Genomic DNA, 27,406 nt, shown 5'->3' on the forward strand with positions numbered 1-27,406 from the left:
CCCTATTAGTAGATGCCCTGAGAGGTACACTGTCGACTTCAGACCAATCAACCCAACTATGGTTTCCTGAGTGGCCTTCATTAATGCACACCTCTGCATAGGCACATGTTCATAGAGCACCACACTACACAAAAAGCAGTATCAGGGTTTGTACATTCTTGAATGATTATATCTCTTGGGGAAGAGGATTATAAAGTACTTTTGAATGACTGAAATTTCAACTAAAAACTTACTAATCCAAATGGGGGTCACATCTTGCATGACTTTACATTTTATCAAAAGGAAAAACTGGGCTTTTATATACGGTCCAACTTTTCACTCAGGAATTCCTCTACACTATCGGTGTTCCACTTGAGGATGCTGAGCTCTTCAACGATGTTCCCACTGTTGTCCAGCAGCTTGAGCACAGGGTCTGAGCCTCTGACATACTAGGGAAAATATGAAACACCATCTCTTAAATTATTTCATGTGATGATATATAGAAAGTAATGAGGAAAAACGTGTGTGTGTGTGTGTTTATGTAGGTCTTCTTACTGTTACCTTTATTTGTAGACCCTTGAACGTCTTTGGCTTGTCACCTCTGACAAATGCTGCAGTAATTTTGTAAAATTAAGTTAAACAGTCTCATAAAATGGATGCATTTACTTATGAGCATGTTGCATGATGCAGAGCTGACCGTGAGTGTAAACCAGACAAAGCATTCATCTCAAAACAAATGAAAGTGTTACAGAAGAAAACAACATTAATGTAATAAATGAAAAGAAATAAGACTGTAAAACTACATGATGAGACCAACCTTGGACTTGAGGGAACCTTCCCAGTCGTCATCCACAGACTTCCAAAATTGCACCAGGGTAGTGCTGTTAAGGAAAAGGAGAAACAAACTCTTATTTAAAACTTTCCCCCTAATACTAGTTCTCAAGAGGTTATACCAAGAAAAACTAAAACTGGTACTGACTACTAATTTGCTCATAAATTAAAGGGAAAATCCAGTATAGGGCCATATTTTCCTAGGGTGTTTATCTCTTAGATATGACTAACTTTTAAATATCTCCTCGATCATCCCTAAGTTAATCACTTGTGGCTAAATGACAATGAACAAAATGTCAACAGCATCATTGCTCATCAAATGTATGAAACGCACAGTGAGGACAGTCAAAAGTTACCCTACTGAACTCTAGCTCTACACCCCAGAGACAGACAACCAACCAACCAACTAGGTCTGTACATAGCAGTCTACTACTATTCATACTGAATATCCAGATTTATTCTGCTCTTATAAGGTTACTGCTAATACACTGCACAAATTGTAGCTCGCAACAACAGCAAAAATGAAGTTTGGGAGTGGATGTCTCACCGTGGACACTTTGCTGTTACATTACATGTTACATGCGCACTCGATGCAAGTAATTCAATGCAGGTAAAAACCAACAACTGGTAGTAACGAAGGTAAATGGGATTAAAGCAATTTTGCAAATGTGGGGACGACACACAACTTGGGCAAAAACATTTTGTATGCAATTGTGGTGATAGCCTAGTTAATGTGAATCGCAGACTATAACAAAAGAAAGTAAAGTAAAGTAAACAGGGTATATACAGAAATCCTGAAGTGAAATTCAATACACACTTTCTCAAAAAAAATGTAAAACCCCAATACCACAGTGATTTTCATCGTTATTTTAATTATATTGATTGGGTGTATGAAATTCATTGATTTTGAATTTCAGTTCATACCCGTCTGATCCTATTCAATCGGATTCGATCCTATTCGTATAGACCTCTGAAGTTCCCCTACAAAAAAGCAGTCATCTTGTTCTAGATGTAAAGTACTTTGAGCTGCATTATCTGTATGAAAGGTGCTATACAAATAAAGCATATCATCATCATCATCATCATCATCTTTGCCTATATAAGGAGATCCGGGTACTTGCTATTTTTCCTCTTCACCTTATTCCGCGCGCAAACATGGGTGGCGCCATCTTTGCCCGCTTTGTATTAAACCTGTTTAGCAGTAGGCCTACATCCATTGCGACACATTGAGATAGCAGAGTTCTATCGCGATGACTGGCATCATATGTTATGGGTCATCCTAAAGTTAGGAAAGTTTATTTAGGCTTTTCGTTACTTAAGATATTTCTGTAAGAGGCCTACACCTTTCCTATCTGAAGTTAGGAGATCACTGACTGTTCTGTAATGACTTTCTAAACAGTAACCATGGTTACCAAACAGATAAGATGTAATACGGCCCACAGTAAGTGTTTTGGTTTTAGCATTTTAGACAGTAAATAATCAGATAATGCATTGGGTTTTGGGTACAAATAAAGAAATCACTTTATAAGAATACATTATATGTTATGACAATTATGTATTGACATACTGTGTTGAGAATTGTGATTACTACATTTTAATACCTTTTATTACACAGCTCTTCACAAGGCAAGTAGAATGCTCCATTGACTTGAATGGGATTTCCCAAAGTTCTAGCGGTCATTATTGTTGAGGAAAGGACCTCTGAAAAAAATAATGACCGCTGTCAATGGCAACGGAGTTTGTGCTTCTAATTCAGGTCTTTCATATCACTACGCAAGGACTGGAACTTCATTCAAAAGTGAAAGCAGACGGTTGATCAGCTGTGTTCTAAAGAACGTTTGATTCAAGTTCAGCGTGTTTTGTTGCAAACTAATGTTTCTCAGCAAATGCCACGATGAACGGTAACAAATAGGCTAGGCTATGTAGGCTTAAGTCATATCGTGGGGAGTTTATGATTTCGTTATGGCAAGTAGCCGTGTAATAAGCAGGATAATGTATAGAACACCGGTCATTATTGGGAAAATAAGTCCCTTCAGGGCGGAACAAGACCCCACCGCTGCGCGTCAGGGTCCGGTTCGCCCTGTCGGGACTTATTTTCCCAATAATGACCGTCGTTCTATACATTATCCCTTAGTTAATGGCCTTAATTCTGGCTATGTTGATTTACTACCTTTTAATACTTTAAAACCCTGTGGACACCCTGGTAAAGGATATGTGCACCAAATAAAGGCTGGTGGTTGTGTTTCTACAACACGTTGGCACAAAACTTAATTTCTGTCAGAAACCAAGTAGGCTAAGCGTTTTCTCCATTGTCAACATGAACTATGATAAAGCAGTGACATGTGGTTTAATGCATGGGGTAATGTGACATGATTGGGGGTCTCATAAGGATCCCGTGTTCCATCTTGCACAGTCTTGACATTTAGGGTGTTTTCACATATAGTCCCTTTTAAAAGAACTGAACTCAGTCCACTAAAAGGGGACCAGAAAGTGGACCAAAACAAAGGGGACTCTGACCTTAGGCTACTGCTTCTGATTAGGGCTATGTAGTTGCTTATTTCAATCATCATTCATCATCAGGTTGAAATAATAATCATAACCCATATAACCCGAATATAGTCCTGCGTCTGTGTCCGTTCACACAGTTAATACAGTTCTTGGAGCAAACACAAATGGCTCTACTCGCCCACGTTTTCTCTGAAACTACATAGCCTAGTTATGCGTGTTGTTTATGATGCTATTAAACAGTTGTCACAAATATACACCCTTTGTGGTTACTCATTAATTTGGTTATTTATTTTGTATTTAATATGCCCTTTAACTCATTGAGTGCCATGCGTTGAGTGCCAAAAACGTAATATTACGTTTTTAGCTTTTTTTTTTTTAAATTACGAAACTAGACACTCTAACACACCTTATATGTGATTTTGGGAACTCTGTGATGACTGGAAATGAAATATATGACGATCGAAAACTCATGAAAACGCACAATCTGGACATTTTATCATAACTCAGTTGCCGCTTTGGGTCGAATCAGTGACGCATGCACGTCATCTCAAAACCAGGCCATTTTCGTGGGTCTATCACTAGGTGGCAGTCTCGCCAGGTCTCGCTGATCACTTCCAGGAAAGTTTACAGGCAACACATATTTCATGAAAGACGTTATATCTCCATTTCTAGAAAAAAAAACAGCGATTTTGATGAAAACTAGCCACTGTTTAGCTTGGGATTTCTCAGGAACAGAGGCGTGTAGAAATACACGGTTTGCACCCACTGAGAGCTTAAAGTCTTACCTTTTAAACGAGCCATTGTTCATAGCTATAACACAGAATATGCTGTGGCTGTACAAAAATCATCAACATTGGTCTAGATTGCTGGCACTCTAGGACAAAGCTTCCGAAAACAGCTTGGCATTCAATGAGTTAAGAAGCTTTAGTCTTTAGGGGGGAAATATATATAGTTTTATTGTGATTGATTAATTTCAAAATATGAGATTAATTAGTTACTTTTTAAATCGTAACCCATGTATACGTATCGTATCGCCAGATTCTTGCCGTTACACAGCCCTAGCAAAAACTACACCGAAACGGTTCAAAGACAACAAAGTAAATGTTTTTGATCGCACAAGATCTCATTCCAATAGACGATTGGTGGCTGGACTTGAAAGGAGATGTTCAGGCCAAATTCCTGTGCAACCTGTCCATGCAGTTTTGCAAAGAAAGAATGGAGTAAAAGTATAAGTATATATAAGTATACTCTTTTGATCCCGTGAGGGAAATTTGGTCTCTGCATTTATCCCAATCTGTGAATTAGGGAAACACACTCAGCGCACAGTGAACACACATTGAGGTGAAGCACACACTAATCCCGACGCAGTGAGCTGCCTGCTACAGCGGTGCTCGAGGAGCAGTGAGGGGTTAGGTGCCTTGCTCAAGGGTGCCTTGCTCAAGTGCGAAGCGCTCACCAGTAGGCCAAGACTGCCCCACAAAATAGCAGTATTAAGATGTGCAAGCCTAACTGAGACCTATCCACACAGACTAAATACAAACTTGAAGGGGTTGATCTTTTTATTCAGTCAATTAAATCAACATTACCTTGTAGAAATGTTTTCACTCTGACTTTTTTGTAAATTCATGTAAAAAAAAAATCTAAATTGTATTGACTTTTTCAATATAATAGCACTGTCTGTCATCAATTAAAAATATTTTATGTATAAATTAATAATAAATAAATGATTTAGAGACTGATTGCTTACTACAAAACTGAATACCAAGACCACAACAGCTACTTTGAAAGCCTATAATGTTACCTTAATGGACTCAAGTTGCACCTCTTCCTGACAGCACTGCCTACACACTGGATTAAGTTGATTCAGGTTGAACTGGCCCAACAGGTCACAGGAGCTGCAGAGGAGGTTACTGGAGAAGCCCATGTCCCGGCATGCCTCGGAGGACAACTCTGCTCCAAAGGTCGAGAGCTAAAAATGAAAATTATACACAGTAAAGCTTACCATGTAACTTCACATCACAACTAGTCGCATGAGCATATATTTAAAAAACAAGGTGTCTTTTCATGGAAATATCATAAGCTTTTAAATTATGCCTACGGTATTAACCCTTTGCAGACGGCCCATTCTAATTTCGGTACCCCAGTACCGGTGACGTTCAGTCTAATAACTCCGCCATACCCCAACCGATTTTATTAATGAAAACTTCCTCACATCATAGGCTTTCTGGCGATATGATTGACGACTTGGCGTCTTGGCGACTTGAATTTCCCCTGGGGATCAATAAAGTATCTATCTATCTATTTATCTGATTGGTTAAGGGTTTTTTAAGCAAATTTCTTTTACTATGTGAAGGAAAAATCAAGAGTTGGCGTCTCCTTCCACTAGAGGAGAAACAGCAGGAAGCACTATGCATCGTTCATCTTCACGTCGTCTGAAGGAGAAACTGCTGGATCAACTAAGGTAAAAACATCTTTTATGTTATTATTACTTGTTATCCATGTTATTACTTTTAAAAGTTATTTTTGCAGGTAATTACACCGTGTATGTATGACCGCAACATAATGCGTGTGTTCACTTTAGCTGATAAGCACACCGTAATCTTTAGTAAACTCATTAACTTATTTTCAGTAATTTGTGGGGTTACTATTACTTACTGAACCGAAAATTTACCGCAACTTCAAAACCAAGGTACATCGTGTACCTAGGGGTGGGTAGTAACGTGTTACAAGTAACGCACATGAGTAAAAAAGTATTTTTTTCGAGGAACGGCAACTTCCCATATTCCTTTTTCAAAACGGTACTTCAACTCTTACTGAAGTACATTTTTGAGCGAGTATAATCTACTCTTTACTCAGCTACATTTTCAATTGCCTTTGTTACGAGTACAACCTCTCTCCCGGTGCACAGCGGCACGGGAGAAAAGAAACAGTGCTTCGGAATGCATTGCTACATTTCCCCTGCGATTATAAAAGTAATACTATGTAATACTATGTGACATACATAATTGCATTGCATGTAAATGTTCTTCTTATTATCTGTTTTTCTTATTATTCTTCTTCCGACCAAATTCAACGTTTAATGACACTAAAACCACTGAACCGTTTGACGTCATTCAAACACTCCTACAAAGGTCTTGTAATGGACAATTGTACAATGTCAATTTTACATTTGTGAACTTTATACTTTTTGAGATATTTACGATAAAAGAGCAATAAATTCCCATAGAGTTAACAATGACCGCAGTGGCGGCAACTTTTAGCATTATGACGTGACCTCCAGCTGAAAGCAATCAACCGCCGCTGCAATCTTTCTACCACTGGAGCGATGCACTGGAGCTAGAGACGGTTGATAAAGTTAACTATAGAATCTTTGCTGGAGCTGTGAGTCTTCTGAACGTTTTGAACGTCTTCGCCTGCCGTGATACTTTACTTGCTCGTAAAACTCTTCTTCAGAGGCACATTTCTCTAATTACAGACAAGGTAAGTGGTCCGACTTTTGGAATTTGACTCCTTTATGTCGTCAAACATTATGTTACAGTAGGCTACGTAGCAGTCTATAGGCCTACTATGGGCTATGTATGAAATGATAGGTCACAAATAGCCAAACTAACGTTATAACCTTAGCACTATGGTAGTTCTAACGTTAGGAGAATAGTTAACGATAACACTTACCCTATCCGTTGATATTTATTATGCAAGAAAACCCACCTAATCAACGTTAATATGTCGTCAACTATAAAGTGACCGGTTAGCTGTAGGTTTCGATAACGTTAGCTAACAACATCAAACCTAACGTTGCTCCCAGCTAAGCACTGACGTTAACGTTACATTTGCTCACTAACCAGCAGTGTTTTAACTAACGTTAACGTTTACCAGACAGCTTCTAAAGTACGGATAATATTGTACGGATACTATCTGGCTCTTAATTAAATACACCTGGGGAAAGGGACCTGATGAAAGCCATACTGTTTGATATGACAAAAGTATTGTTAAAACACACTAGTTGAGGTATAACGTTTGTGTTGTCAACATAGGCTACAAAGTATGTTTACTTGGCCTAGGCTAACGTTACTCATTTCTGCATTATTCTGGCCTATACATTAAAGGGTAGCCTGGCACAAGAATCAAGCTTCCCAGTTGTAGTAGGCCTACATCCTAGAGTAGACCTACATCGTATCTGTAGAAAAATGTGGATGACAGACCTCGCAAGCGTGTAGTTGGTTATTAAGATACTTAATATCAGAATAGTCCATCCTTAAGACTCAGTTTATGATTATCAACAGCGATAACACACCCTTATCCTACAAAGCTGTTTACTTTAAACTATTTGGCTATCAACTATCCTTAAACTGAAATGAATGAAACACAAAATGTTGCATTGTTTGCAATGAAATACTATAGGCTAGTATGTTTAACTACCATTACAGATTTATGGTGCAACAACCTCACTTAAATATCTAAGTTGTATTGAACAATTGTACACATTCCTTGTTTTTGGTATAACTCTAACTTGTTTGCTTTTGTCTTTTAGGTTCCAGACCAGACCAGTGTGGTGATGACCGTGTATTACATATAGTGTGTGCCTGTCTGTGCGCATCCTGCCAACCATACTTCGCTGACATTAACACTTACATTCATTCCCAAAAACATGTGACCATATCAACATATCTGCTCATACCTTTGAACTACACCGAGACGTAGATCTGATATCTACACTGAGACATTCTGAGTATTATATTGTTACAGGAGGACTATGCCGACAACTATACAAAGCATGCAAACATTTGAATCATACCTGTGCTGTGACATCTGTGAAACTTAGCTGTGCTGTTAGACCTCTGTTTTTAGACCTGAGCTGTGCTGTGTGAAAATTAAGATTCTAACCTAAGTTCTGTCTAAAACTGATCTGATGGGCTGAATCTTATTCTTCAGTCTATATCACCATCAAATGTGACCTACAGTATTACAATTAACTGAGACCTCTAGCTCTTGCTGCCAGTTCAGAATTACCACTGATAAATAGATCTGTCTCAGGATAATATGATTGGCATTATCAAGTTCTGTAAGAATGCAAATTCAGTAGACATCTGGTTTCTCCCTAATCATTATTGGGTAACTTTAAAATTGGTTTCAACAACTGTGATTTTTTGACTTCAAGCTTACTTTGGTTTTAGTGTTTAGTGTTCATTAGTGTATTCTGAGTGTTGTATTAAAACAAAGAATGTTGATCAATATTGAACTAGACTGCATTTCCGGCGGGAACTGCGAAAGTGTGCTTGCCCTGGTCCGGTCAGCAACGTGAGCAGACAGTGGCATACGCTATGCTGAACCTGGCTTGATCCAGGCATTGTAACGGTGCCTTTCAGTGTTGGAGCAGTGGCAATATCCCAAAAGCTCTAGGAGAGGGCTATTCAACTATTGGCTTGCGGGTTGAATGTGATTCGTTGGATTTTACCTTTGGCCTGCCTTCGAATTTAGCTTCTATGACTGAGATCAAATCAATAAAATAAAATGACAGCAGTGATTGGCTGCAAAATAAATAATGTCACGCGTGTCTTAAGCCTCTCAAACTGGGCTATCAGGTAACCTACAGAGGAATTGAAATTATGAAATATGACCAAGGCATTAAAAGCTACTTGTTTGTCAGGATACTTTTTCACTGATTTATTTAAAAAAATATGAGCTATGAGTGTGAATGTTATATATTCCATCCCACAAATTATGTTTTACTGGTTTATTTGACAAATAATCTATATGGATTTGCTCTATAAAGACCGTATGTCTGTTTGGGATTGTTTTGTGAGCCTGGGGTTGTTTTGAGAGCCTATTGATGTAGCCTATCTCAGAATAAAGGAATACTTCATATTACTCTAAACCACCGTCTGTAAATCAACTGTATACTACTGTCTACATTGCACTATATTTCTTGACCTGTCTCTGTATGTTTCATCACCTTTCTATACTTTGCCTCACATTGCAACACAGCTCAGCTCTTTGGTTGCTATGAAGGCCAGTCGTTCTAAATGGATGGTTGCTATGGCCAAAGGCCAGTTCTATCTCTGCCGTTGTCAAGCAGGCATATCGTAGAATTCTGATTAACCTTATCTTATTTAAAACATCTCTATTTTACTTATCCCACTTCCATACAGTGGGTCCCATTAAGAAGTGGCCACTTCATTCGCGCTTACCGTGATTCACACAGCAGCATTAATAAATTAATCTGTCACCATATGCCTATGCTTACGTTTGCAAAGAAAACATTTTAATTTGATCCACATGAAACGTTACATTTCATGTACATGTTGACAATGAGTAGGCTAGTTTTGGTTGTTGGTGGTGTTATTGCATCCCTTAGTTATGCCTACAATGCAAGTTCCCTCGCGATTGGAAGCTCCTGTAGACAATAGTAGACGCATTTCAAAACATCGCGTTAGGAGTCCTTGCCACTTCTTTTAAGCCTTTTAGGGCTAAAGTGCTTCGTGAATTACTGTTAGTAAAAAAAAAATAGCAGTCCTAAAGTTACACGTGACTCATATCAAATGACCATGGCATTACGCTAAACAACATAAATCCCAAATAGCAACATAGCACTACATCTCCTCCTCCCTATAGCTAGCCACACAAGAAATTATACTAAATCTCTGCTTAGCATGCTTCTCCGCTTAGCATTCTAATAACAGAAGGGGCACATTTATGTTGACCACTACAACATGACTCATTATGTCTGTAACGTTAACTGTATAAAACACTTACTTTCATAAAGGACGCACACCATCCAGCACATGGAAACCGATATTTTAGATTCTTGGCCACAAACTCAAAACGTGTCTCTCTGACGCCCTGTTCTAGAATCTTTGCTCTGAAGGCTGTGTTGCTAAGGCAACATCAAATAAACGAAATGATAGTCTTTCAGTATTAAATGTGTGCGTGTGATTCGAATGGATGTGTGTGGTTTGCAATTAGAATAAACAAGAAATAACATTTCCAATAATTTCCCATGATAAATTACATAATATTTGCACCTTCCTTACTTGGGAATCTCACAATCATTATTTCAAGTAGGCTACACTAGTGAAATGTAATACAAGCGTTGCCACCTAAGCGTTCAGATAGTTCTAGGCTATTTAACATTAACGTGACATTGATTGTTTATTCTTTCGTCAACTCCATGCTTTTAGGAAAACAATCTTTTTTATCATAGTACCCTCTTCAATGAGCGATTACCAGCTCGTTTTTTTTGTAACAGAGATAGCTGTTTATTATCCCTAGGTTTACAGAAACACCTTTTCATATTAATACGTAGCCTATGGAGTGCTGCCGACCTAAATGCCCGTAAACATATGCATTTGCATACTTGTAACATTTTTAATAATACTCTCCCATCATGATATGTAACAATAATGAAAAATTTAATTTGAATACCGTCAATGTGAAAACAACTCTATTATGTAAGCTATATATAGCTACTGTTCTCCTTGCCATTTCAGTTCGTAAGTCCATACTATCCCATGGCAGAGCAAGGATTTCATGATTGGGCAAGGTTGCCTGGAGACATTGTGTCTGCTCTGAGACATTGTGCATACATGGAAGGCATTGTGATAGAAGGTGAATAGTGAAAAGGTGAATGGTGTGAGTTACCAAATACCCGTGGGTGGTTTGCCAAATGATGGAAACTTTTGGAAAACTTTTTTTTGCCTATGCACCCTCACACTGGAGTCCCCAGTTCATATACAAAATTTGGTATCGATATGTGACCGTGTTCCTGAGATATGGATCGACTTCCTGTTTCGAGACCGCCCGCCCGATTTCGTTTGGCTGTGACGGCAAACGGCGCAAAAAATCAAAAATCCTTCCGCTAACATTTGTGAGGCTTGGTCCAAGGATAATGTACGCGTCAAGTTTCGTGGCGTTCGGACCAAATTTGTGACCTGTGAAAATTTAGTTTCGCTTTCTGTTCAATCCAATATGGCGGATTTAACGGCACGCCCACCTGGCGCCATCATCGGGCGACCAACTTACACCGGTACTGACCGGACGTTTTAAAGTTGGAACGGTGTCTCTGTCTCAAAGGGCCTAGGCGGTAGGGCTGAAAAAAAAAATTAGGGAGACGGGAAAAATAATAATAAAACTTAAGAAGAACAATAAGTGTGCTGCTTTGCAAGCACACTTAATTAACAATTTATTTTTACTGACTGTCATATACTCTAAGCTAACATATAACCAAGTAAGTGGTTTTCAGGAATACTGTAAGTCTTATGTAATCTGAATAATTATACTGTAAGTAATATAATGTTATAAACAGCAGCTTTTTGCATTTACATGCAATGGTAATTCCCTGGAATTACATTTTCTAGTTCACCTTTGTTATTAAGTGTGGTTCTACACACCGTTCATTATAAATGCAGCACTTTGTTCTTCACATGGTTCTTAATGCAGTGATAAACTAATATGTTATGCATGTAATTTACTGTCCTTAGTAGTTCATGTAAGTATGACTGAGTAGGACCCTTTAAATGTTATGAATGTGTGATGACGTTGAGCCCCATGCCCGTTTTGTTGCTGGGCAGCGGCATTTTTGATTTCAGTGTTTTTTCCTATAAAAATAAACAACACACAGATTCTGGTGAGACTGCCAGAGTAGCAACGAGACAAGAGGTATGACATGACACAGAAACTTTCACCTATATTAATTCCTAGCCAGCATCGTTCAACAATCACATTGGACAAGGATAGTAGGCCTACAACTTCATTTACAAGCAAAGCAAATGCACTGGAAATCGAGCATACAAGTTCGTTTATAGCCTCAATGTTGCAGGACATGACATGAGATGTCTGAGGTCGGCTGAGAAAACAGATAGCCTGCTCTGTCGCTCTGCCCGAGTGGATATGCCTAGGCTATGTAGCCTAAATATAGGTCTACCCATAATATAGCCATTGTTTTTATGTTACATTGTCTGTAATGGTGAAGTTATAACCAGACTTCTAGCAATTCAAAGCAGAAGAATTAGCTGCAATGTATTGGAAGTGACTGCTTTTCAATCCATAGCCACTTAATGCTTATTCTGGATATGACAAGATACTTTTGTAGGATGTCAAATCATTTTAAAGTATATTAAATAAAATATATTTGAATTGGGCTTTTAAAATATGTTTGCCTATATGATTAGCCCACAGAGGGGGAGAAAAGCAAACAGGCATAAAGGACACTTTGTATTCCTTTAAAGGGCCATCAAAAACATAAAAATGTACAAAAAAAGTAACTTGTTGCTTGAGTAATTTATTATCAAAGTACTTTTTTACTTTTACTCGAGTAGATTTCAGTTGGGAATATTTACTTTTACTACTTAGTAGTTTTTGAAGGGAGTAATTGCACTTTTCCTTGAGTATAGATTTTCAGTACTCTACCCACCCCTGCGTGTACACCCCTAAAAGGAGACATTTCACAAATTTACCTACAAAAACAGAAACGTCTCAGTCTACAGCGGAGGGATTTCATTTGGGGTTTCATATGGGATTTCATTTTATCGCTCTCTCTCTAATTAAGTTGAAGCTTCTCTCATACACGAATTAGCATCTCCCAGAATGTCCTTAATAAAATGTTCAGCAAGTAATGTCAATTATTTAATTCTTATTTAACACTGATGATGCTTTTGCTAGAAAGTAAGCTAATATGCAAAGTTCGCTAGCAAGTTAGCTGAACGTTTAGGGAATGTGTTGCGTTTGGGCGCATATCGCCATCTAGCGTGGCAGAGTAAAACATTGATACTTGGGTCTATGACAGTGTTTCTCAAACTTTTTTTAGACGAAAAACCAATAAAACCAATAAACCAATAAAAAATAAACGCACGGACCACCTAGCTAAAGAAAAAAAAGATTACTTCTACAGTACATTAGCCTACACTATAGGCAGTGTTGGGAAAGTTCACTTTCTACATGAACTTTAGATCAGTTCATAGTTCATAATTCAAAATGTTGAACTAAGTTCAGAGTTCTTTTTTCCATATGTTGCTGCGAGCTATTTATTTATTATTTAAAAAAAAGTATTGCTACAGTCCATATAGAACCACAGACAGTAATTATTTGTATCAGTTTTAACACTTAAACTATGCATCAGATTTCATCTTCATATCCAATTTTGAATCCTTATCCAACCAGGGTTTACATTAGCATTGAGGGGACAGAATTTCCCCATTGTTGCTTTAATTATCATTATGATTATCATTATTATCACAGTTATTATTGTTATGCACTTCAAAGCAGTTAATGTTTAAAGTGCTAACATTGTTCACAAAAGTATGCGAAAACATGCACATGAGGACTGCTTTACTAATGTAAAATATAATTACAATAGCTGCATTGTATGCTTTTGCATGGTTGCGTGATGCTTGCATGAAAAATACTTCTCAACAGCAATTATTGTTAGGGCCAATTTAAGCTTAAGTTTATTTTATTGAAATTTACCTCCACCTGTTGGCACTTTTACTTTGCTTCATGACACCACCAGGAACTCCTATATATGGAGACAGGAAGTGAGGCCTGGCAGGTGAACGCATTAGAGAAGAAGCGCTAGACACAGTTGGGAGCGATATAGTTTTTTGACCACGAACACGAACACACGAACTACAGTAACAACTTACAAAACATCATTGAAGCTTTTCGTTTACACTTACATTGATACACGCTGTACTGATTGGCTGTACTTTAAAATATAAACTTTGAAGCTCACGAATGCCAGCGTGAATGAAACATAAGTGTTCATTGATTTAGAAATAATTGATTTCATAGCATACGGTTTTGGGTTTCATTAGTGGAACTTTTGATTGTTTGTTTGAATTGCGTGAACCACGCTGCATTTAAAGGCCTATTGAACGTGTCCAAGCCTAAAAATGTTAATGGCCACTATGGATGATACTCATTCTGCTGAAATGGATGAGCATATTAAGGAACTGAAGAAGGTCAGAAAAGGCAAATTAGCAAAATGTACACGCAAAATGAATGACATTAAAAGGACAATGCAAGAACAGGATATTGATGCTGTAAAACAACATTTTCTCATTTTCCAATCAGTTTGTGAAGAATTTAAGAACGCCCATGATGCTGTGCAAAATGTATTACCTGAACAGGAAAAACAAATAGACAAAGTTGAATGGTATAAACCTAGGATAGAACCATTTGAAGATTTCCTGGAAGAGGTACAGGATTGGGAGGAATTAATGGCAGAGCAAGACGAATCAGATAAACAGGAATTTCTTGCAGAAGATCAGGAGTCTGTTGAACCAGTGGCTGGGATTGGCAATTGGCAGGGGAGGGTCATTGAACAATTTCTAGCAGGCAAGAGAGGGTCATGCAACTTTTGACTGAAGCACTCAAAATTCCTCCGGTGGCCCCTTCAATAAATAACAAACAGCCCTTGCTGCTGGGCTATAGGTCTTGGTTCATGTCTGTTAACAACTCATTGCTGCCAAACGCGTAGCCCATCTCGCGGTTGCATCCATTACAAACAAACATGCAATGTGAACGTCTGGGATTGGGGAGAGCCCTAAATGCTCTACTGCATAAGCACGAAGTCAAACCTTTAAATGAAAAACACTCTTTAATAATCAAAAAAATAAACCGCTAATGAAGTAAACTTGTGACCATCAAAAATCGTTTATCGCCTGTAACTCTGTGATAACAGGACGTAACAGGAAGGCATTTCGCTGAGCAACATGCTCTATATTTTGTCCAAATGATGTCTGTCTATCATTGTTGCACTCGGAGAAAACCAGAATGTTTAATTTGTCCTGCGTTTCTTGTACGGCTGCAAACAGGATTCACTCGCAGTTAACCAAATATTTCTTTATTAGGGCAGGGCAGGCATATTTCTGGCTATTAAGTTATTTCTAAACCAGTCTGCTAAAGTCTGTAGTGAAGTCTGTGTAGGGTTTTCCAGGCTCCATTTCTTTTTACAAGACACCCTGCTCACTTGAGACATCTACCGGTTGTTTGTTGCAGCGTCGCTGGAAAAATACAAATTAAAGTTGCGTGATCCCGCGCACGGACCGCGAGTGAAGCTGGCCAAGTCGAGGCACTGCCCACTGTATGTTGTCTCTGTGTGGACTTTGTGCTGCGCCTCTGCTGCCACCGAAAATATTAAACTACAAGCTGTCTCCCGCGCTGTCTCCTAGCTAAATGTGTCACAAGGCAAGCAGCTAACCATAGTTACAGTTAGGAACACAATTATTTGTACCCCTGGCAAATATTAATTTAATGTTGATTTTCTCTTGACCAATATGTTTGTTCTGACAAAAAATTACACTGCCACACGCCAAATTACATTACATTAGCCTACATAGCAGTAATTTATTATCGTAAGGCATCACATTTAATGTAAAAATGTAATGTAAATCAGGTTTCTCTTGCGTATGTAAGGAATTTGGTCTCTGCATTTATCCCATCCGTGAATTAGTGAACACACAGAGCACACAGTGAACACACAGTGAGATGAAGCACACACGCCACGGTATCAGAATCAGGAGACGCATAATGTAGTTGCAGTTGCTTTTTAAATAATCTTGCCGACGTATCCTCCCCTGCTGGCTGCTGCTCACATTGCAATTCAACAATAAGTAGCCTAAAACTAGTCAGAGGTTATTATGGCCCATCCAGTTTCACTTCACATATTTGGGGGCCTAGCAGCGAAGCTGCGAAGGCACCCATTGAGTTACTAGCTTTTCCTATTATTATACTTCCGCCATTGGAGTCTATGGCAGCCCATAGAACGCCTGGCTAAAAAGTGCTGAAATTTGGCAGAAAGTTTCGGGATACTTCACTGACCACTCCCGCTAATTTCACGGATCTCTAAACCCAGCGCCACCAGCGGGTCAAAATTTGGTCGAAAAATTGAACCGCTGGGTCGAAAGTTATGAAATTCGGCACTGATTCAGGACCGTCCCATGATCACTCTCACCAATTTACAGAACTCTATGCCCAACACTCTAGCACCACCAATGGGTCAAAACTGGGTTGCATTCACGCATGTGACCATTGAACGGTGCATCCGATTTTCACAAATCAGGCACTGTTGGAGTCCCTAGACCGACCTAAGTTCAATGACTCCTATTACGTCACTTTCCGCCATATTGGACTTCCGCCATATTGGATTTAGTCCAAACTCTACGAAAAGTTTCAGCGTTCACAAATTTCATCCGATTGTCACGGAACTTGGCGGAGATGATCTTCTGCCCGAGCCGCACAAACGATACTTGTCAGATTTTTCACTTTCATTTTTGTTTTCCTGTGACAGCCAATCAAATATGGTGATGAACCCGCCAAACAGGAAGTGGACTAACATCTCTGTGACGCTTTGAGTTAACATAACAAAACTCGATACCATTAGTCAGGACACTGTCCCAATCACTCACAGCAATTTTTTTTCATACATGAACACTCTAGCGCCACCACCAGTTCAATGCTGGACATGCGTTCATGCGCGTGATCCTTGACTCTTTTGTCTGATTTTCACAATTGAGGTAGTGTCTGAATCCTTGGACCATACAGAGTTCATCGACCCCTATCCTATCACTTTCCGCCATATTGGACCTCCGCCATATTGGATTTAGTCCAAACTCTACGAAAAGTTTCAGCGGTTACAAATTTTATCCGATTTTCACAGAACTTGTCGGAGATTATCTTCAGACCGAGCCGCACAAACGATACTAGTCAGATTTTTTAATTTCATTTTTGTTTGCCCGTGACAGCCAATCAAATATGGCGATGAAGCCACCAAACAGGAAGTGGGCTAACATCTCGGATATGCTTTAATGTATGAAGTCCAAACTTGGTACAGGGACTTGGTATCTGATTGTGAGGACGCACTAGGAAATTGGCATCATGTGGCCTCTATAGGGGGGGCGCTGTAATACAGGAAGTGAGCTTGTATCTCAGCAACGCTTTGGTGTACAAAGTCCAAACTTGGTATAAGGACCTGTTACCTGATTATGATGACACACTAGGAAATTGGAATCATTTGGCCTCTATAGGGGGCGCTGCAATACAGGAAGTGAGCTCCTATCTTAGCAGCGCTTTGATGTATGAAGTCCAAATTTCGTACAGGGACTTGGTACCTGATTGTGAGGACACAATAGGAAATTGGCATCATTTGGCCTCTATAGGGGGCGCTGTAATACAGGAAGCTGGCTCATATCTCAGCAACGCTTCATTGTATGAAGTCCAAAGTTGATACATGGACATATTAGATGATTGTGAGGACATGCAAGGAAAGTGGTCTCATTTGGCCTCTAGGGGTGCTGTAATAAAGAAAGTGAGCTCACATCTCAGCAACACTTTGGTGTATGAAGTCCAAACTTGGTAGAGGGACATGGTAGCTGATTGTGAGAATGCACAAGGACATTGGTGTAATTTTTGGTCTTGAATTTCCCCTGGGGATCAATAAAGTATCTATTTGGCCTCTTGCTGTGAGTGCTTGCTCATGCCATGGCAACGCCATTCCTGCTATAGCGCACTGCTAGGCCCCCGCATTGCTGCTTGCAGCTATATTATACATTCTATTGATGTAGCCTATTTAAAACATTAACTTTCTTCTCAGTGTTTCCTCTTCATTTGGTGACTGCTTCAGAATTAGGGGAGACGCACAATATTGTCTGGACGTATAGTAGGCTAAATGCCCTCCGCTGGCTGCAGAAAATTGCAGTTTAACAATAAACAGCAATGCTAATCCCAGGTAGGCTACCTGTCTAGTTTTATCCATAAATATATTGTTTTTATAGACGTTAGTGACATGTGCGATTCGACGCAGGAAAAAGGCAACGACTGGTAGTAACGAAGGTAAATTGGATTAAAGCAAACCTTGGCCAAAGACATTTTGTATCGCGGACTATAGCCTAACAAAAGAAAGTAAAGGAGATTTGCACCAAATAAAGGCAGTGTTGTGGGTTGTGTTTCTATATGTTGGCACAAAACTTAATTTCTGTCATAAACGAAGTAAGCCAAGGGTTTTGCCGCCACTGCAAAAATCTAGAGAAAAAACACTATGTAATGCTTTACCTTAACATACAATGGTCTTGAACGCTACATAGCTTTGCCATTGGTTTTGCTCATGAGTTATCGTGCTGGCTGGACTGAGCTTCTTATCCAAACAATACTTTTAGCTCCAGATCATTGAATCAGATTAGACCGTTAGCTTCTCTGCTATGAACTAACAGTCTAATCTGATTCAATGAGCTGGAGCTAAAAGTGTTACTGTCAGACTCTGAGAACGGCTGGATGAACTGGGGAAAGGTAAAACTCAACAGTTTAACTCAAGGGGAGGTGTAAAATGAGTGAATTTCCCCAAATGGTGGAATATCCCTTTACGGTCAGGTGACATAACGACATCATGTTAACTTCCTGTCCCGCAGGAGGAAGTCGAAGATTTCCAACCAGTATTCAACCTAGCATGCATCATGTCAAGTCATATCTGCCAGCGTTGCAAAAGTCGAATGAGCCTATATGGAATGTCTTTCAGAAGTCGTAGACTACTTTTTTAATCTAGTGAGAATAAATTACCTTTCCAAACAATATCCTTCCTGATTATCCTAAAACTACAAGACCGTACGATTCCATTGTTGGTAAACATTACTAACGCTTGCAAAACGCTACATTTTAGACCAGGAAATCTGACTTGGAAACAGATTCGTCGGGGATTTCTCCGAGTGAAAGATCGTGTAACATGCACACCACTGTTGCAGTTTCGACACATAAGACTCCCGATCACAACCAAATCTGAACGGTGCAATTTTCGACATTGTCTGACTAGTAAAGTCGTGTTGTCTGGACGAGCTATAACGTTGCCATAAGCGAAATGGTAGGCTACTTCGTTTTACCTTGGTAAAAGTGACTTCGGTCAACTAACGTTAGTTTATCTAGGTTAACGTTTGACGTTACTTCACAGTGTGTTTTAGCTTCATGACCAATAAAAGGAACGTGGTAAAAGTTGCGATGACTCACCATTTGCAACAAAGACACAAACGACGCTAAATACACCTCGCCCGCCATCTTTTTAGACTGAGACACAAACTTCCTGCCTGGAGCAGCGTGAACCTAGCGAAAATAAAATGTTCGTGCCGGATGTATCTATTGCTAGCAAAGGCGGCTAAGAGTTAGCCATTTTTTCAAAATAAAAGTCCCGCTAACCATATTGGGTTTAATGGAGATCGTTTAGAATAATGAAACAAACTTTTGATTTGACTAACCCTACAACATAAACCTATGTGAAATAAATAATTTATTAGGAAAAAACTGGTTAAATGTTCAAAAATACGTTTAGTTTATGAAGCTTCTTATGTGTTATGATTTGTATAGTATTGTTTATTGTTTATTAGGCTGTTAATTAATTAGACATTGTTGTCAAGTTGTTGAGCTAAGAAAACTAAGTCTTGTGCCCCCTCAACATGGGGGTGAAATGGCATCCTCACATCATCAGCTTTCAGAAAATGTACAATTTATGCGGATTGAATCGCCCGGGCGGCCTACGGGCATCATCATGTGCCAACCGCATCACAATCAATGGTATGGTATAGTGACATTCAAGTTGTTGAGCTAAGAAAACTAAGTCTTGTGCCTCCTCAACATGGGGGTGAAATGGCATCCTCACATCATCAGCTTTCAGAAAATGTACAATTTATGCGGATTGAATCGCCCGGGCGGCCTACGGGCATCATCTTGTGCCAACCGCGTCATAAACAATGGTATGGTATAGTGACATTCAAGTTGTTGAGCTAAGAAAACTAAGTCTTGTGCCCCCTCAACATGGGGTTAAATGGCATCCTCACATCATCAGCTTTCAGAAAATATACAATTTATGTCGAGTGAATCGCCTGGGCGGCGTACGGGCATCATCATGTGCCAACCGCGTCACAAGCAATGGTATGGTATAGTGACATTCAAGTTGTTGAGCTAAGAAAACTAAGTCTTGTGCCCCCTCAACATGGGGGGGAAATGGCATCCTCACATCATCAGCTTTCAGAAAATGTACAATTTATGTCGACTGAATCACCCGGGCGGCCTACGGGCATCATCATGTGCCAACCGCGTCATAAGCAATGGTATGGTATAGTGACATTCAAGTTGTTGAGCTAAGAAAACTAAGTCTTGTGCCCCCTTAACATGGGGGTGAAATGATTGAATCGCCCGGGCGGCCTACGGGCATCATCATGTGCCAACCGCATCACAATCAATGGTATGGTATAGTGACATTCAAGTTGTTGAGCTAAGAAAACTAAATCCATACTGTGTTTTTAGTTTTAAACAGCATTATTTCTCTTGTAGCTCAAAGAGGAAGACAAATAAACCACATCTAACAATAGCTGGTAAATGTAATGGTAATGTAATGTAATCTCCTACACCCAGACGAAATTATTGTGTTGCGTAAACTTAAAGGGAAATTAAAGGAGGACAATGCTTAGGATAATTGCAAGGTTTTATACAAGTGATACAGGCCTTTCCACTCAGAATGTGTTTTTCTAGACTGATATCATGAACCTAACCATAACCCTAACCCCAAATGGCGCCATATACTTGGTGTTGACATACACGTGGAAGTGATACGATAATGGCGTGTATGTTAATGCAGATAGCTCAAAATGTGTACAGATAAAAGCCTTCAATGTTTAAATGATATAATTATTGACTCTAACCTCAACCTTTTAAACAAACAAAGTAGGTCTAAAGGCACCACCCTAATGCAAGTCAAGACCTTTACAAATCATATATTTTAGATCTGGGTTGTTACCAGATTGAAAACAGAACAACTGATGGCAATATCACGAAGTAAAGTTGATTAAACAAGATTTGCTCTTGGGGTCCCCCTACAGTTGAGAAGCGCAATAATAAACTAAATATGCATCTTTTGCAACAAAAATGAACATAACTCTCCTATAATATAGAGGGAATGTACTGAAGGCAGTCTGTAGAAAAGGATCGGAGAGTGGCCACGCCTTGGAGTGAGGTATAGGTCAATCAATGAGCAACTCCCTCTCCATGAAACAGAACTATGGTGTAGGGACGGTGTCCACTTGAGTGATGACAGAGGCATGCTTGTGTTGGTGGACCTTCTGTGGTGTGCTTCGTACCAGCTCCTGAACCCCCCAACACCACCTCCATCTTGAATTTCCCCTGGGGATCAATAAAGTATCTATCTATCTATCTATCTATCTATCTATCTATCAAGGCCAAGGTCCGTGCCAAGAGTAGCCCCCCAGATTGTGGTCTAACAGGCCTTCTAAGTAATGTGTACTTTGCAGGTCTTAATCAAATCTAACAATTTCTTACCAACTGTACCCATTTGTTGAAACATTCTAACAGGTCACATGAAAAGGTAGCTGATGTTGATATCGATAAAACTTTTTTTGGTAGCATATTCAGTGGAATACTGATAAAACAACTTGTTTGGTAGCATGTGCGACATATTTCACACTGTACATCCTTACTGTTAGATGTGGTGGTGTGCTTGTTGGTTTGCCTAGTGGACCTGCTGGTGGTTTCTAATAATGTTTTTCAGAGGCAGGCTTTCGTTTGTGGCATGAATTGACGCGTACAAATCCAGGTTTTTGGGATGCAACATGTGGCTTTGTTAGATCAGCCAACACTAGCAAACGTGTTTTATATTACGAAATATCGGTAGGTTTAAGTAGTCCCAATTCGGTTCCAATTGCAATGATAACAGAAGAGCACACGCATGTTCTCGAGGCATGTAAATCCCCTTATTGTGTTGTTGCAGGCATCAATGCAAGTTTTTAACTAGATGTACCGCATAGCGGTACAAAATATGACCGCCGCTCAGTCCTGTACATCCGTTCCGCGAAAATAAATCACACTTCAATTTGTCTCCATATTTTACTCCATCCCCCACTCTTGAAACTTTTGTGTATGCTTGTTTGGCATGCCTGAGTGTAAAAAGGGCTGCACAGAAAGTACCCTACTGGTGCTGAAAAGGTGAATAGATTGTAGAATAGCCAAAGAAGATGTAGAATTGTTATAAAACCTTTAAAATCTCTAAACAATCACAAGTAGGGCAGTTCATCACAGTTCATCCATTGCAACTGGATTGATGAAAGGTCACTTACACCTGTAGGCTACATTGTATTTGGGAAAAGCAAAAGGTATCAGCATAATGTTATTTATTTATTTATTTTTTATGTATTTATAAACAAAAACATCTCTGTCAGTTCCATGCCGTTTTCAACAGCTATCAAAAACAAAGGTCATTTTTGGATGGATGGATTTTTTGTGAATGTTTCTTCTTCTACATAAGATTTTAGTCATCTTTAGTTCATGTAATACTTTATTGTCAATGCACAAATTAAGTAACAGTAGTCTGAAACGTTATTGTTAATGCACAAATTAAGTAACAGTAGCCTAGTCTGAAACGAAGTGCTGTTTACATCTAACCAGTGGTGCAAATAACTGACATGTCCAAATGGGCCTTGATGAAATGCGTCGCTAGACTGTTCATACACATTTTAACGGGCCAACGTTGAAGAGCTTTTGTCCGTTATTGTTAGTGCAAATATAGGCTGATTCATGTTCCCTTGCATTGTTTAACTGAGGTCCATGGCTAGTCTGGCTTTCATCAGACCAAGCTCAATCTTTTAAGAAATCAAAAAATAAATAGCGGGCAGATCAGGCTGGGTTCACCCAGCCTAGTCCATAGGCACCCGATATTGTTTAATTTTCCGATTGAGATATACACGCTCTGGCTAAAATGCAAAATGCATCAGGGAGTTATGACAAAACGGTAACTAACAAACTAGATCCTAATAGAAAGTTGTTAGCTTCCCTAAGCTACAGGTAGGATTATAAGGTAGGCCTATTGACAACATAAATTGTCAATAGGCTATGCTGGCGACACAAATAAAATCTCCTTTGGAAACCAATGGCTTCGCCTTACAGTATCAAGCGGACTTAAACTGTCATATCGCGGGCGAAAAAAGTTGTAATAACATTCACGCAGCTCCATGAGTCAATGAAAGCGCCAAATGAAGTAGCCACTTCTAAATGGGACCTACTACACAGTAGCTTAAGGTGTTTTGCTAAAACAGCCATAATGAAATGAAGGTGTCATTGTTTGGATACTTCACACACACGTGCTTTTTAATTTCACAGACTACAACTACCAAGCTGTAATCAAAGCACATCGATTCCCCTCTCACACCCTGCACGCACTTAAAACAAAATAAACAGGCGCCAGTCAGTCTCACGCATGTATAGGCAAAACTGCATCAGACGATTGTAACGTTGGTAAATCTTCCATTGCACAGAATGATTTTGTAGCACGTGCAATAAATGACAGTCGAAGATACAAACAGTGCTGCTATACATTTTGCTTGGTATAACCGCATTTATAGTTTTCTACAAATGCAATAAATCAAATGCCTCCATCACTCAACCAACGCTAACGGTAACATTACCTAGGTCCTTATTGATATTACAAGATTAACGTACCTGCAGTAAAAACCAAGCATGTCCGATAAACATCCTCAGATTTATTTCGGCTTCAAGAAGAAATGGGAATTACACTTCATGTGAACATTGTCCTATCCTTATTAGATGTTAAGCTCGCGGTAAATTACAGTCCTTGTATGAAGCGTCCATTGTTTTTTCCAACCCTTTTAACTTCCAACAAAATTACGTCTCACTGCAACGATCGCCATCTAGTGGACAAACGACTACTTCGCCAATACTGAAAATGCAGCCATGATGATGATGATGAATATTTATTTTGGCTTTCTTTTAATCCTACTGATTTTCATTTTTTTACCGGGGCAAATCACAAATGAGTGATTATGAGCCAGGTTTATGTGGGCCCTTGAGACCAACATACCATAAAAGATTCACAGAGAACTGTGTCTGCCCTACCCTCCTTTCGGGGGGTCCAGTCCAGCGGGGGCTGCAGATGAAAACGAAAAAATGACGGTTCCATGCTATCCATATGGGGGTACATGCTCACCAAGTTTTGTGTACCCGGTCTTTCAGTGTCCGGGAATCCTTGTTGGTGTATCGTCACTAAATGTACACATAAATTATTTTATTGTAAGGCCCCCCATGAACGAAAGTACACAAAACTTGGCATGCATTCAGAGGGTGTCATAATGATCCTACACTTTTAATTTTGTGCAGTTTTGACCTTGTCAGCCAGAGATATTGAGATGAAAACACCTAATTTTATGCTTTTTAATTTTTTAACTAGGTGGCGCTATACATGAAATAAGTGGTAATGGGATGGGTTGACATGCCCCCTTAAGACCAACATACAAAAAAAGGTGGACCTCCTAGGCCCTACGGTTCTCGAGATATTCACAGAAAACTGTCTCCGGCCACCTACAGGCCAGTTGGTGTATAGTAACATAAATTAATTTATTGTGTGGCCCCCCATGAACGGAATTCCACAAAACTTGGCGTGCATACAGAGGGTGTCATAATGATCCTACACTTCCAATTTCGTGCAGTTTTGACTATGTTAGGTCACAGATACCTTCAATTACACCACCTCATTTTTACTTTTTTTTTTTTAACTAGGTGGCGCTATACATGAAATGAGTGGTTATGGAATGCGTTGACATGGCCCCTTGAGATCAACATACAAAAAAATAATGGTCCTCCTAAACCTTACGGTTCTCGAGATATTCACAGAAAACTGTGTCTGCCCTACCCTCCCTTCGGGGTGCAGTCCAGCGATGGGGGCTACAGATCAAAACGAAAAACGATGGTTCCATGCTATCCATATGGGGTTACATGCCCACCAGTTTTTGTCTACCCGGTCTTTCAGTGTCCCAGGAATCATTGACGGAAATTTGGACATCGAAAAAAAAAAAAAAAAAAAAAAAAAAAAAAAAAAAAAAAAAAAAAAAAATCTGACTAAACCTATATGACCGCCGCTTCGCTGCGCGGCGGTCATAATAATGACAGCATGGAGAAGTATTTATGTAGGTGCTGGCAAATAGTAACGGGATGGGCTCAGACAGATGATTTAGAATTTACAGTAATTAGAGCATGCAAGAGCCACTTAATGAAGCAGGCTTCTGACATCTTTGTCAGAATATGGTGGTAAGGGACAGCAGTATCAATTAGGCATGTATAGGTTTAGTGTTTTGGTGAACTGTTTTTCTTTAGAAGAGTTTGCCGATGTTTTACACGAGTTTTGCATTATTTTGGGTAGCAGAAAATGTAACAACCTCGTTTCAGACTTTCTTACCAACATTACCCATTTGGTCAAACATTCTAATAGGTCACATGAAAAGGTATAAACTTGATAAGGTAGTTGATGTTGATATCGATAAAACACCTTAATTTTACGAGGTGACATTTAAAAACACAAAAACATTGTACCTAAACAATGAAAAAATGAGAGAAGACGAGTGTATCGACAAATTTGCTACGTTATATAAGGCCCGAGAAAGGGAGTTTTGTGATAAAGTTAGGTTAAAGATGAAAACAGAACAAATAGAGCCAGGCTATTGGCAGAGCGCTTCGCAAATTGTCGCCTGCATGATTGCGGCACAGTCTTCCCATCGGTTGCGGTAGGCTACAACTTGGGCTGAAGAGTTGAGCTAATTACGATCAGCTGGTTTAGTTAATGGATTTTAATTAGAAAATGTATGGAGTAATAATGATATCTGTCAGTAATAGCCTACTTGTAATTCTTTCATCCTAGGTTTTTGTTTTGGACTTCCCACCCCGGCTGAATGAAGATACTGGCTATCAGGCACTTATGCGTGCTGAATTCCATAGCCACACGCCTTGGAGCAGGGCCGGCCCGAGGCATAAGCGAACTAAGCGGCTGCTTGGGGCCCCCTCGAGTTTCTTTCTCTTTTTTTACATAATAAATAACATAAACAAGTGACATCAATGAATGAATAAACGAAACAATTAATAATTCAAAACAAGAAAATTCTGATTTCATGATCAATATGCCTGCCTACCTCTACTGTGTCTGCCAGCCTTTGAGTCACGCGCATAGACACCTCGGGTGCATAGACAATTCGTGCAGACACTGCATCAAGTTCTTAAATCGGAAGAGATGGTAATGTTAAGTCACAAAAAAGGACGTATCCCTCTGGTGCCGAAAACAGAAAGAAGAAAATGACAGAGGAGGAGAAAAACGAGCAAGATACAGGTATGTTTGCATGATTATTTACAGTAGGCTATGTCTTGTGCTTGAGGTAGCTAGCTAGCTGTCATGATCTAATATAAGCCATCACCAGAGCTAAATCCCTGCCATCAACAGAGAAATGTCTCCCATTAATATATATTTATCTAGGTGTATTTCAGATGTCAAGGATATTGGGATTGTTTTGGATGTTCAATCAAGCATGTACCCTAGCCATAGGTGGGCTTATGTTGTAAATTAAAGTTAGCTAGCTGACTGAAGTGGACATTAGCACTACAGTAGCTACATGAAAACGGAGCTGAAGGCAAATTTACCACAGAGGGATTGTTTCTGATTTCGCAAGTGTTGATAGTATAATATGTGACATAGTGGTAAGTCTGATAGCAACAGCAGGCTAAGCCCAGGCTCCCAGTCCCAACCCACTGACTAGCGCGACTCTGGGCATCGGTAACGTTCCAGCTTCATAGGCAAAGATGGAACAGTACGTGCGCTCTGCTCTAAGATCTTTGGTGAGAGATGGTAGTGTTTGAGAAAATATACCATGTTTGGTGGGGAGACTTCTGTGATGGAAATAAACTTACATTTGATTAAGATAGTGGCAAGTGATGTAGCGGTGCTACCCTAATATTTAGGCTGCAGTAGATCACCATGTTAAGCGTTACTTTTGATTATGCCTCATTTGGCAATAGAATATGAATTGTTACATGTGGAATTGCTTGTTGATGAGTGTAAGTAATGATAGCAAAATAAACTCATTCTGCTCGATCAAATATGCACTTATGCAATATTTTTTTTTTTTTCAGAGACACTGTTGAAGTACTTTGGAGCACATCTCTACCACTACTTAACTCTACCTCATCAAGTGTCTGCCTCCATGGCTGATGACACAGAAGGTGAGGTTTTCTTGATGGCAAATGGTTACATAGCCTGTTAATATGACAT

General features: G+C 39.4%; 1 protein-coding gene across 1 annotated transcript; it reads right to left on the bottom strand.

Annotated features, from left to right (window-relative positions):
- Positions 1 to 248: 248 nt before the first annotated feature.
- Positions 249 to 19,417, bottom strand: selenof (selenoprotein F). The gene is made up of 5 exons (XM_048253678.1): positions 19,306 to 19,417; positions 5,120 to 5,287; positions 797 to 860; positions 541 to 590; positions 249 to 428 (listed from the first exon to the last, which is right to left on the bottom strand). The coding sequence occupies exons 1-5, from the start codon at positions 19,351 to 19,353 to the stop codon at positions 297 to 299; spliced, it is 462 nt and encodes a 153-aa protein (XP_048109635.1). The 5' UTR covers positions 19,354 to 19,417; the 3' UTR covers positions 249 to 296.
- Positions 19,418 to 27,406: the final 7,989 nt, after the last annotated feature.

This window comes from Alosa alosa, chromosome 9, assembly GCF_017589495.1.
Source record: "Alosa alosa isolate M-15738 ecotype Scorff River chromosome 9, AALO_Geno_1.1, whole genome shotgun sequence".
In the NCBI taxonomy this organism is placed as follows: Eukaryota; Metazoa; Chordata; class Actinopteri; order Clupeiformes; family Clupeidae; genus Alosa; species Alosa alosa.